The 13,250-nt window shown below is 39.9% G+C and overlaps 1 protein-coding gene across 1 annotated transcript in view; it reads left to right on the top strand.

Moving 5' to 3' along the window:
* llgl1 (LLGL scribble cell polarity complex component 1) overlaps nucleotides 1-13,250 on the top strand; it is a gene marked incomplete in the record, with an annotated part of 56,694 nt that overhangs the window by 2,718 nt on the left and 40,726 nt on the right. Inside the window, 1 exon segment of the mRNA XM_014006905.1 lies at nucleotides 2,903-3,000. Coding sequence (XP_013862359.1) covers nucleotides 2,903-3,000 — 98 coding nt within the window.

Here is a 13,250-nt window from a genome sequence, read left to right as displayed (position 1 = left end):
CCCCCCACCCACTTTGATGCATTTTTCAAATTTCACCTTGGGGCGGAGTTATCTTTTCACAGGGGGGTAAGATACACTTTAAAGAGATGAGTTGATCTGAGACACACCTCAGAAAAGGGGTGAAAGAGGGGCTTATGGAGTTACAATAAGGAGGAATTCACACCAAAGCATTGCAGTTCCACGTTATATAGACCAACTGAATGATTTAACTGTGAAAAAGAAGAATTTAAAAGCATGATATGTCCACTTTAAAACTTTGGTGTGAGAGTCAACCCTGTTTGTYTTTTAYCCAAATATCAGGACAGAAAATAATRTACATCTACAACTGATTATCTTTTAGGGTCAGCCCAACTCAAGATGGCCACCACAGCTAACTGAACTTATCAAGCACTTATCGCACAAATGACTGTTATTCAGTCAGTTTGAGTAAACTTTTCTGTGGTAGTTGCTGAAAGTCATTTGTGAGTTATACAGGGAGCACAAACAGCTCACACAAGATTTCACGTTATTACATCAGATTGTGTATAACRTTATGTTCAAGGTTTGACCAAAATGGCTATTGCTCTGTCATTTCTCAGCACAAGATGATCTTATCTCTGGTATGAAAGGCGGTGGGTGATATCCTAAGGAATGCCGTGCCTTTTTAAATATAAATCCAATTATGACGTTTGCGAATACTGAACGCTCATTTGGTGTTGAGCTGAATGTCGACGTGGGGAGCACACCGAACAATAAAGGTCTGGTTATACTTCACCAAGGCACACCTCTGTTGATCACTTTTGTGGCGCGAYGCTTCCTGCCGGAGAGTCACCGTCTGCTTTGAAGTGATGATGCACGCAAAGGGAGAAGGATATTTTTGAAAAGGAGTGACAAATGTTTACCAGCAAGACGAGTCATGGCCTTTTAAGCACAGATCAGTCAGGATGATCTAGGTCTGAATCTGCCCGTTAAAACAGCAAAGATTATGAAAAACCAGTTTGCACTTCACRTGACTTGGTTTGTTGCTCTTGGTTTGCTCATGCATATGGTATTGATATTAGCATCATCATGGAGTTTCACCCGCCGTTCTTTTCCCGTTTGTAAACAAAAGCAACCCCACCCCCCCTACCCCCACCACAACAGTCTTTTTGCATCACATCCTGCTTCCTCTGAGCTCCACCTCCTCCTGGCACCTCTCTGGTGGGTTTCCAGCTGTGTGAGGGCATGTGTGAAAAGCAGCTCCAGAGAAAGTCTGGACCACAACGTGTGCACATTACTCAGAATAGCTGCAGTGTTTATGTGTGAAAATGTGTGGATGTGTTGCCAAAATACAAAATACTAGTGAGGATGATGTGATTTTTAAATCTGATTGATACTAATTGGGTTTTTTTATTTATAATTTATTTTTTTGGATAACATTTTCTATAAGATGTTGGACTCCCTTCGCATTGTATGATAACATTGTCTAAGAAAAATGGTTTGATTTTCAAAGTTAAGTTAGCCTTTTTAAAAATTGATCTCAAAACATAATCTCTGCACAAAACATAAGGACATTTGTTTTTTAGGTTATTTCTTTGTTGTAAATGCTTCTTKGCAATAAAACTTATACCAATGAAAAGCCTGTTAATTTTCATTTAAACTCTGCCACATTTATAAGGAACATACATTTGTGGGATGAGCAGTAGAGCTGATTATGTGCTTTGCGAACATGAAAAGTTTATTAAATCTTCTCTGCCAAACAGCTTATTGTATTGATGTATTGATTATTGTTTTGAGCTTTTTATCCCCTCCAGGTGCTGCCAATCAGTGCCTAGTATAAGATTTATTGTCAAGAAGCATTGTTACAACAAAATAATCTACCAAACATTAATTTCTTTACTTTTTGTGTTAAATATATTTATCATTCGTTGACAGGTGAAAGCAGCAATGGTTTTGTCTGTGTTTATGTATGTCTGCATTTGAGTTGTATTCAAGTCCAGCCCAGTCGTCTTCAAGAACCACGACCTGCTGCTGTGCTGATATATTTCTGCTTTGACACACCTGATTGAATGAATGAGTGATTTAAAATACTCCTGCCTGTTCTCTGAGAACCATGCTGAATTGCAGAAAAACAACTAAACCATGCAGGATAGTGGCCCTCACGGACCACCATTGAGCGGTGGTCAATGCTGTTAAGCTAGCAAAATGTCTCTTGGACCACTGGTTCAATTTTAATATAAGTCTTGGAAAAGAATCACTGGATGTTTAATGTACAATAACAATTTGGAGTCATCCTAATTTAAGATGAGCACAAAAGCCATTGGATCTTTTGTTAACACAAAAATTGGTTGATACCTTTTTAATAGTAGTAGAGTGTGTGGGCGGTGAGACACTTTGGCCATGTGTGCTCAGTTTGACTGACTGATGTATTGTGTTTAAAGTCCAGGGTTTGTTGGTTTTGTTGGGACAGCACACACTTTTTTATTTTTTTGCTGTTTGGTACCAGCTGTGGTGACTATCACAGAGGTGGTCTGTCCACAGGAAGCTTACTTTGGTGTGTGTGTGTGTGTGTGTGTGTGTGTGTGTGTGTGTGTGTGTGTGTGTGTGTGTGTGTGGTTGATTTTTTAACACATGCCACAGTTAGATCTGACAAAATGAGATATCGCCTGACTTAGGCAAGTCTATGAGTTGTTAAACTTTTTGTAACGAAGCTTGTAGAGCAATTCAATAAAACAGTGCTGCTTACTATTAAAAGTAAACTTTCTCCTAATTATATTAAGACAATCCTCCCTTTTAGACGCCTTTGTGACCGTACAGTCTGCTGTACCCAGACAGAGCTTTTCAATAAAACTGGGTGTATGAATGTTTGTATGTCTTGTGGCYTCTGTTAATTTCTCCCCCATCTGTCTTCCTCACGCCTCTTCTCTGCCCTCTTTTCTCTTAGACTGTGGGGCATGGGTTCCCTCACCAGCCCAGTGCTCTGGCCTTCGACCCCAAGCTGCAGCTGATGGCCATCGGCACAAAGTCGGGCGCCATAAAAATGTATCCTTTCATCATAGGTGAGCCACTGCATYGAACAGAATTAGCTCTGAAGCCATCAAAACTCATCTTTTGCTGTCAGTTTGCATCTTACCAGTGGCCTTTATCTCCCCGTCGTCTATAAGTTCAGTGCTAGCCAACATCACCACTAACCCTCTGGGTCTGACAGCGCTTCATTGTATTTTTCTTTTTTTAAACGATGAGGAAATGCCAAGCGGTTGTGACTGCAGAAGAGCTGTTTATATAACATGGGTCCGGTGGGGCTCTGTGCGTGATCTCTGTGGGAAGTTGTGCTGTCTGCTTCACTGAGGTGGAGTCGAGACGACTGATCTGTCACAGTGTTAAAAGAATGGTACAAAACTGTTACATAGTTTACATGGAAACCTTTTATTAGTTTTCATTGCACGAACACAAACACTGTCTATCAAACACTACTAACCGTCCCAAATCTAAATTTGATTAGTTTTTACATTAGTTGTATATGTATCCATCTTATGTCCATCTTAATTTCATTTGTATACAGTTCTCTGTAACTTATGTCTGCTTGTCTCTAACTGTATTTTCACACATTCTTCTACGATGTGGCTATTGCTGTAAGTGTTCTTGGGTGTCCTGAAAGGTATTTGCTGCAGAAACATTTATAATTCTTCCAGAATAACCATGTATTGGAAAATTGATGACTATTTAAAGGTTTTAAAAAAACGTGTTTGCATAAACTCAACAAGTGAGGATAAAAAAATATGTAGTTCTAAGATGGACGCAATCTTTGATCTTGGCCCTGCTTGGATTAGCCATTAGCTCATCAATCTGATCAGAATAAAACTCTGCTTCTCTAAACTGTAGTTGTTTAGAAGAAAGATCAACCTAATTTTAGGGCAGGGCAATAAAATAATAATGATATAAACTGTGATCAATATTAATAGAAAATCTGTTCAATAGAACGTTAAAAATTTCACTTACGGAAACTTATGGACACGAAATTTACGTAGGGAAATAAGTTGCGGACCAGAGACTGTGACATCACACAACATCTACTGAAGCTGTAAAATCACTACCCAGTTGCTAAAGCCCAGCAAAGCAAGGTTGGTGGCATCAGCTAACTCCATTTTATTAAGCTAACAACAAGCTGTTGAGTAACATGCGCAGTAGCAGTTTCATGCTTCACCTTTATGCGTCATAACTGCTCAAAAATGAACAAGAACAACGTGGAGTGTTTGGAAGAAATGAGTGCAACAGCTCGAAAGTAAATTGTGGACAAAAGAGGAAATGTTGCGTCGCCAGTTTGGCCGGATTAATCAGCCTTTTTTCTCCTGGTTCTTATTTTAAAGGGGTAAAGCAAAAAACTAATCACTAATTATCTACAGTATATTGACTGAAGGAGCTCCTATAAACATTTTTCAACCATATTGCCCACCCCTACTTAATTTATAGTTTCATAGCTGTGATTAGTTTTGTGGTTTACAATATATTTTCCACAGTAACTAAAAGCCTCAGGTCAGGGGTACTATTATCAACTAGACTGTCTTTTCAAAACCATTAAAGAGTTTATTTGTTTGGTCTTTCAGTGTTCTTGTGACACTAAAATTAAAAGAAAACAATGATAACTTAAATCTGCTGTGGCTTGGATGCTTAAAATACCCTTTTTGGTTTCTAAATCTAGACAGAACCTTACCTCTGACCTTGGTGCAGGCACTACAGGATTCTCCCAGTAACGCCGGATGAGTTGAAGTGCAGCAGCTGTGGGAATAAGTGTTGGTTTGGTTTGTCTGATGCGTTGCAGCAAAACTATAATTTGGCTCAGGGTTTCAATCGCGTCAGACGATCCACCAGCTTGACGGCTGCCGCTCCGTCCACACAACACTGTGACTTGTCTGTTGTCTCTGAGGCAGACTGCTCTGTCATGCCTTTAGAGTGAGGACAAATACTCTGCTGTGGTTTTTTGAGGGTTTTTTTTTTTTTGTCTTCTGTTCAGACAGGTGAGCTGCTTGGAGCACAATCACCCTACCACAGTAAAAGCTTGATATTTAGATTAAAACTTTAGCATCAGTTGTCTTAAACTGTTACATATACACTCACCGGCCACTTTATTAGGTACACCTGTCCAACTGCTTGTTAACACTTAATTTCTAATCAGCCAATCACATGGCGGCAACTCAGTGCATTTAGGCATGTAGACATGGTCAAGACAATCTCCTGCAGTTCAAACCGAGCATCAGTATGGGGAAGAAAGGTGATTTGAGTGCCTTTGAACGTGGCATGGTTGTTGGTGCCAGTAGGGCTGGTCTGACTATTTCAGAAACTGCTGATCTACTGGGATTTTCACGCACAACCATATCTAGGGTTTACAGAGAATGGTCCGAAAAAGAAAAAACATCCAGTGAGYGGCAGTCCTGTGGGCGGAAATGCCTTGTTGATGCCAGAGGTCAGAGGAGAATGGGCAGACTGGTTCGAGCTGATAGAAAGGCAACAGTGACTCAAATAACCACCCGTTACAACCAAGGTAGGCAGAAGAGCATCTCTGAATGCACAGTACGTCGAACTTTGAGGCAGATGGGCTTCAGCAGCAGAAGACCACACCGGGTGCCACTCCTTTCAGCTAAGAACAGGAAACTGAGGCTACAATTTGCACAAGCTCATCGAAATTGGACAAGAGAAGATTGGAAAAACGTTGCCTGGTCTGATGAGTCTCGATTTCTGCTGCGACATTCGGATGGTAGGGTCAGAATTTGGYGTCAACAACATGAAAGCATGGATCCATCCTGCCTTGTATCAACGGTTCAGGCTGGTGGTGGTGGTGTCATGGTGTGGGGAATCTTTTCCTGGCACTCTTTGGGCCCCTTGGTACCAATTGAGCATTGTTGCAACGCCACAGCCTACCTGAGTATTGTTGCTGACCATGTCCATCCCTTTATGACCACAATGTACCCAACATCTGATGGCTATTTTCAGCAGGATAATGCGCCATGTCATAAAGCTGGAATCATCTCAGACTGGTTTCTTGAACATGACAATGAGTTCACTGTACTCAAATGGCCTCCACAGTCACCAGATCTCAATCCAATACAGCATCTTTGGGATGTGGTGGAACGGGAGATTCGCATCATGGATGTGCAGCCGACAAATCTGCGGCAACTGTGTGATGCCATCATGTCAATATGGACCAAAATCTCTGAGGAATGCTTCCAGCACCTTGTTGAATCTATGCCACGAAGAATTGAGGCAGTTCTGAAGGCAAAAGGGGGTCCAACCCGTTACTAGCGTGGTGTACCTAATAAAGTGGCCGGTGAGTGTATATCCCGCATGTTTTCCTTTGTGGGACCTGCTGTGGAGAGGAAGTGATTTATCACAACAAACATGTCGGTGTCCAGATCCAAAACTGTATTCATAGCAGCTGTGTATAATTATGTAGTCAGAACACATTTATCTGTGTGTGGAAGGGGCCTGTGCATGTTACGTGCAGATGGATCAGACTAGAGAATCGACTCTTTTAGATGCTGCTTTAGGAAAGCAAAGAGAGAGAGAGAGTGTGAGATGCTGGTGGTACCAGGCACTCGCACCACAGAGAGAGAGAGAGAGAGAGGGCGAGATGGATAGAAATGAACAGAGGCAGTAAAACCGGGGGAGTAAGGCATAAGAGCTCAACTCTAAAATGTTGTATAACATAAAGCTAACTTATCACCCTACATTTCAWCAAAGTCCCAGCTGCTTTTGACTTATAAAAGATATCAACCACAAAGTACCTAAAGTTTTTAAGTATACATGCAGGAGCTATAAAACGGCTACTGTAGTGACGATGGAACCTTCTTTAAAAAAAAAAAAACGAATACATATTCAGTTGTTCTTGGTTAAAAACAAAAACATGAAAACTGAGAAAAGAAGCAACAAAACAGGTTACCTCACACTAAGTATTAATGACCAACAAACATGGTGTGAAAGTTAGGGCTGTGTATTGGCAAGAATTTGGTGATACAATACTTATCATGATACAATATATTGTAATGTAACCAAGGTGAGATATTAACATCTGTTCTCCAAAAAAGTTATTTAAAAAAACTCAGCAGGAGCCTGTCTAATCTGCTCAGATTCAGCCATCAGTACTTAGTGCTAATGTTTATTTACAATGCTAAYGTTTGAGCTAGTATTATGCTTTAGAGAATCTATGCAGTATCGGGAAATGAAATATCATGATATTTGAGTGTATTGATTGATTTTTTTTTTTACAGTAAAAGTGTTCATTACCAGATTTATCAATCTATGACTAGGAAAGAATAATCATGCAGTCTAAAAAAAGACATTCTTTGATCACATAGAAGATGAAGCTGAAAATGACAGAAAACCTCCCTATTATATATTTGTGTAAACATAGCCTGAGAATTGTCTTTAGAAATGCCATGTGATAAATTCAGTTTGATATTTAGTGATGTATTCATTAGTAGGGGTGTAAGAAAATATCGATACACTGAAATATCGCGATATTTCATTTCCCCGATACTGTATCGATATTCTAAAGCCCTGTATCGATTTTTTATTAAGGTTTAAAATGTCAACTTTCCTGCCAGCCATTCATTTTTATGTTGTTCAGCCTCTGACCACTAGTTGGCAGCAGTGAGCCAGACATTCGGCTCCTCTACCTCTTGAGCTCCAGAGAGTAAGAGAGCATTAGCATTGTAAGTAAACATTAGCTTCATGCTCCGATAGTTGAATCTGAGCGGAAAAGACCGACACCCTCTGCCTTCTAAGCTGAGGTAAGGTTACAAACAGTTACTTATTTGTCAGAATGTCTGTATTTTAAGCCAAATTAAGTGTCTTTTGCGCTCTTTTTTCCAACTGTAGTCAGCTTTCACGTTACGCATATAGCGCATGCGTCTTTCACCTCGAGTGAGCTCGGCACTCCATCTGTGACATAAAACTCTTGTCTGTTGCCCTCATTAGCTACGTTTACATGGGCAAAAGTAATCGGATTAAACAACCGTTCTGAATAAAAATGCGTCATGTAAACACTTAATCAGATCATCTTATTCTGATTGTAGAAAACTGACCTGTGTGCGCATGTCTGCTGACTTTCATCCACCCGGTGGGACAGCAGCGCTGCAGCTGCGCTGCACACCGCACAGAACTTTTCCTCCTCGCTCTCTTAACAGATGAAAAAGGAGGCAAACAGCAGACGTTGCTTCGCAAAAAATAAAAATAAAAAACACATATTGCTTCATCTGCAGGCTGCAGCTCAACCGAGGAGTAACGGCGTCTCTACAGTTATTAAAAGCTGACACGGGCATCAAAGTCCATATACTTTATCCATCTGTGTTCGCTTCTAAAACGGTTTAACTGGTTTAGCTTCTCAATTTCTTAACTGGTTTTCTTCAGGACCTGCCCTGCTGTTCGACCCACAGTTATAATGTTCTGGATGCAGATCAGCTGATCCCAGAAACTCTGTGTGCAGCAGCTTCATATCATCTGTTTACTGAACTTTATGACAACATAAAGACTATTGTTAAGTGTTGGATGACCATATTGTAAATTAATATTAAAAACTAAAAGCTGCAAAAAATATATTTTCAAACTATTTATTGGCAAATTTAGTCTAATAATTGAAAACATGAATGAAATATGAAACAAATAAAATAAAATTCATACAAAGCAGAAAACAGCTAAATGTATCAAAAGTATGTCTGTAATATTAGAATTTTCTGAGACAATGAATTTTTTTTCTTTACCAGTAAGAGGTTTTTATTTAATAGAATTTTTGGACCAAAAATATCGCAATATATCGCCTTGTTTACAGTATCGAAATATATCGGGATATATCGCGATATATCGTATCGTGACCCCTCTGTCATGATATGTATCGTATCGCCAAATTCTTGCCAATACACAGCCCTATTCATTAGACTTTCATGAAAATTATATCCAAACAAAGTGAGCCGTTTATATCTGCACCCAGCAGAGTTTCCTGCTGCACTGCTTGTCCAGAACATATAAATCAAACTGGCTACAAAGCTGGCTATTTCCTTTTTTTATGGTCACCATATTTTCTGTGACATGCCTGTCGGGGGCAGTGTGAAATCAAGCGGGATTCGGTCGGTTTCTGCTAGTTGTTGCTAAATCCCACTTACCATATCTTTAACTTGCCAAGTGCTTGTTGTGCTCTCTGTAATTAACCCCATGGAGCTGTTGTCTGAGATGATAATGTCAGGTTACAAAGCATGTCATTCTGCTGAAAGCTGTAATTTATAAAGTTTGTGCAGGTGAATAGAGAACTGGAAGTGCAGTGACAATATCACGACTTAAAATCTGCAGCTTCCAGAAAAACATGTCCACATTACTGTCATGGTTTCATGGTTTCAACGGTTTCCAAACTCATAGGCTTCACAAGAAGTCTAGAAATGAAGGTAATACTAATGATAAGTGCTTTGTATTGTCAGCAATGTATGTTCCCATTCATTAATGAAATCTTTGTTCTGCATTTGACCCATCAAACAAAGTCCACCAAAGTTGAGCAGCAGGAAGCAAACTTGGCTGTTGTTCCCACTGGTTCTGTGATGTTGGCTTCTTTTGTTGAAGCACATAAATGTGGAAAATAGACGGTTTTATTGGTTCATTTCTGAATGAACAAAGGCAATTTGAAGGACTCTTCTTTGCCCCGTTGATTTATGTTTTGTTAGAGGCATACCTGCTAGAACAACACACACTTCCAGCTTTAGGAGCCAGTGATGTGATCCATCTCTGGGGGTTGGGCAAAATTGTATTGTTTTCAATTAATCACCATTAAAAGTGCCAACAACTAATATTTGCCACTTTGCAGTTAGTGCCATGTGATGATGAGAGAAGGGAGTTTCGGCAGTCACTAAGTGGGAGTTTCTTGGTTGTGGGCATAGTTTGAGTAAGCTGTGATTGGTGGGGGAAGTTAAAGGATGAAGTAATGGTAAAATTACGCATTTCATTTAAAACTAATCAAATACACAGTCCAACAATTCCAAAACGCTCTTGCAGACAAGTTGTGACCAGCACAATATGCCATGGTGAAGGTAGCTTGATCATTTCAAGATAGCATAAGCTTTACCTGGTGGTGCTCCCATAGATGTACCATCATGTTAGAAGTGTTGCGTTCACTGTCTACAAGCCGTTGCCGTCTGTCTTTTTACGGTATCCAAAGGTGACAACTCTTTTAGAGGGGGGAGTTCGGGGGCCTCGCCTCTTTCAGCCATCAAACCTGCAGAGCTGGCAGCTGAGGTGTTGGGGGTAGGGGTTGTGACACTGCAGCTGCACATGACTGGAGGGAACCTCCTCTCTCCCTTTTGAAGAGACATAAAGCCTGCTCATACCGCAGGAATGTTACGATTGGTTTAGCAGTTTTGAAAGTGACTTTTTCATATCGTGGCATACCGTAAAACTGGTAACCGCTCCACTCCTATGTGCGACACACAATCACTATCAGACGTGCATGTTGGCCTAATGGTGGAAGGTGGTGTGGAGCAGCTAACACTAACYCTACTGAAACACTGGTGTAAACAGGAGGACGAGGAAAACTAGAACATGCAGACCAAGACCACAACGTTGGCCACATGCAAAGGCAACTGTTATATCGTCATATTAATTATCTAATTTAATTGATACATTTTTGTGTCAGTGTTGGCCTGCTCTCTCCTGCTCTCTCCATCTGTCTTTGCTAACATCTGTGGAATCAAGTTGTTGAACAAGAAAGTTACAAAGCAGGAGTGGAAAATCTTTTAAAACTTGTTAGTTTGATGTTTCTGTTTTCTGTCCTGGGATGCTTTCATCACTCTTCTGTTCACTTGTCTTCTGTCTTTTCCTTCGCTTTTTCCTTCTCTCTCTCTCTCTGAGTGTTTATAAAGTCAGAGTCGAATTACACCCTGAGAGTCTTTTCTTTAACCACAAACTGGGCTCAACAGATGGAGGGGGACATATTTTTTCTGTTGATGTGTGTATGTTGAAGGGGATCATGCGGAGGGGGGGTCTCGGGCAGTCGGTCTTCTGTCCTGGAATGCATGTTGCGCTGCCCTGGGTTAACCTCCCTCTGTGTGTGTGTCTGTGTGAGTGTGTGTCTATGCAGATTGGGGTGAGTAAGAGCTTTGTTGCAGAGTCTAGTCTTAATAAAGGGGGCCTTTTAAAACAGTTTCCAAGCCAACCAGTGCAGTTGCCTAGGATGAGAAGTGCTTACAGCCTGGAAGATTTCAAAACTCAGCAGCTCGGCTCATTGGATACCAGAGATTTTTGTTTCAAGTATATTAGTTTTAGGATAAAAAAAACAACAACTTTAAATAAAGGTGAAATGCTTTATTGTCCCATCTTTGTACATCAGTTTTTGCTGAATCACACTGAAACTCGCTGACCGTAAAGCATCAGTATCAGCTGTTAGATAAATATTTACACACAAGCAGCAGAGCTTTTATGTGTTTTAGGATGCGCTCCACACAGCTTCCTGTCATCTCGTTGGTTCTAGCTTTTAGACATTTTAACAAATCATATTTTATCACCTTGCTTTGGTTCAGTCTTTTGAATTTTAAATCAGCCATGTATGTGCAAATAGTTGTAATTATTTGCACGTTAATGTTAAGAGAGTTTTATGGATTATTGCCAGTTCAATGTAACTCTGTTCAGCACTGTTTACTCATGTTCAAAAGGTTACATTTTGTTAGTAATTTCAGGGAAATGTGTGCTTTCATACTGAGTCAGGCACTTTGTCACTGTCTTGTTGGCTAGTAGGGTTAGATATGTGGCAAATATTTGTATCATGATATAACTCCTAATTTCATTCAATAAGATATATTTTTGATATTGATTTGAATAATAAAAATGTCAGAAAAACTGCCAAGAACACCAATATTTAATGTACCTGCAAACCTGATGTTTTTAGTTGGAATAATGACTAGTTAGAACAAAAAGCTTGATATTTCAAATTTACTTTGAGTGTAGGCAAGAAAGGCTTGGCTTCAGCCTATTCCTTTTTTTAGTAAATCATTGGTTTGTAAAATAGTTTTTCGTTTTGCTTCCTTTATTTGTAATGTAGAATTGACCAAAATAAATCTGATCTGAATCTACTTTATGTCTAGTCATAATTTAGTTGTTGATATTTGAAATATGTTTCAGATAGTAATTTCTTGGATATACTGAATCTTCAAATGAAGCTTCCAAAAACTTTAAATCTGTCATCATTTATACTAGTCAGAATGTAAGAGATACCTCAAATAGGTACTTTGCCTAGACAAAATGTAATTACAGCTATCCTAATTAACCAATATGTGTAATCGTAAACCAGTTTCAGATATTTGAAATGTAAGTTTGGTGAAGCCGGTGTGTGTGTGTGTGTGTGTGTATGTATATGTATATGTATATGTATATGTATATGTATATGTATATCTATCTCACATACACATATACACACTCCTGATCAAAATCTTAAGACCAGTCAAAAAAGTGCAAGAATTTGCATTTTACATTATTGGATCTTAAGAAGGTTCTAAGTAGAGCTTCACGATGTTAAAAGAAGAAATCAGTCCAAGAGACAAGAACTTTTGAGCAGGGAATTTTCTGAAAACTGCATTTACACTCAAACATGATTTTTTCAGCTGATCAAAAGTTTAAGACCATAGTCTTTAAAAGCCTAAAGCTGTGCAAAAATCTGGATTCCATGTCATTTTCTGTCAAGTCTTTACACAGTCAAGACCTCCTGATGGCAAAAGTAAAAAAGCTTCACTGACTTTGAACGTGGTAGGATTGTTGAGCTGCATAAGCAAGGCCTCTCACAACGTGCCATCGCTGCTGAAGTTGGACGCAGTAAGACAGTCATTTTGCATTTTTTAAATGATCCTGAGGGTTATGGAACAAAAAGTCAAGTGGTAGACCCAAAAAAATTTCACCAGCTCTGAGCCGCAGGATCCGATTGGCTGTCTGTCGACACGGGACGATCCTCTACCCAAATTAAGGCCATTACTGGTGCTGACTGCAGCCCAATAACCATCAGACGGCATCTGTGAGAGAAGGGCTTCAGAAACAAAAAACGTCTTCAAAGGCCACGTCTTCTTCAACGCCACAAAATTGCCCGTTTGGACTTTGCAAGGGTGCACCAAACATGGGACATTGAAAGGTGGAAGAAAGTTGTCCTCTCTGATGAGAAAAAATTTAACCTTGATGGTCCTGATGGCCATGGCGGCATGGTGGCTCAGTTGGTAGAGCTGATGCCTCGCAGCAAGAAGGTCACCGGTTCAAATCCCGGTCCGGGGGCCTTTCTGGGT

This window comes from Austrofundulus limnaeus, unplaced genomic scaffold (assembly GCF_001266775.1).
Source record: "Austrofundulus limnaeus strain Quisiro unplaced genomic scaffold, Austrofundulus_limnaeus-1.0 Scaffold38, whole genome shotgun sequence".
Classification (NCBI taxonomy): Eukaryota; Metazoa; Chordata; class Actinopteri; order Cyprinodontiformes; family Rivulidae; genus Austrofundulus; species Austrofundulus limnaeus.
The sequence above is the reverse complement of the archived record's forward strand: the minus strand, read 5'-3'. Positions and strand labels throughout refer to the sequence as shown.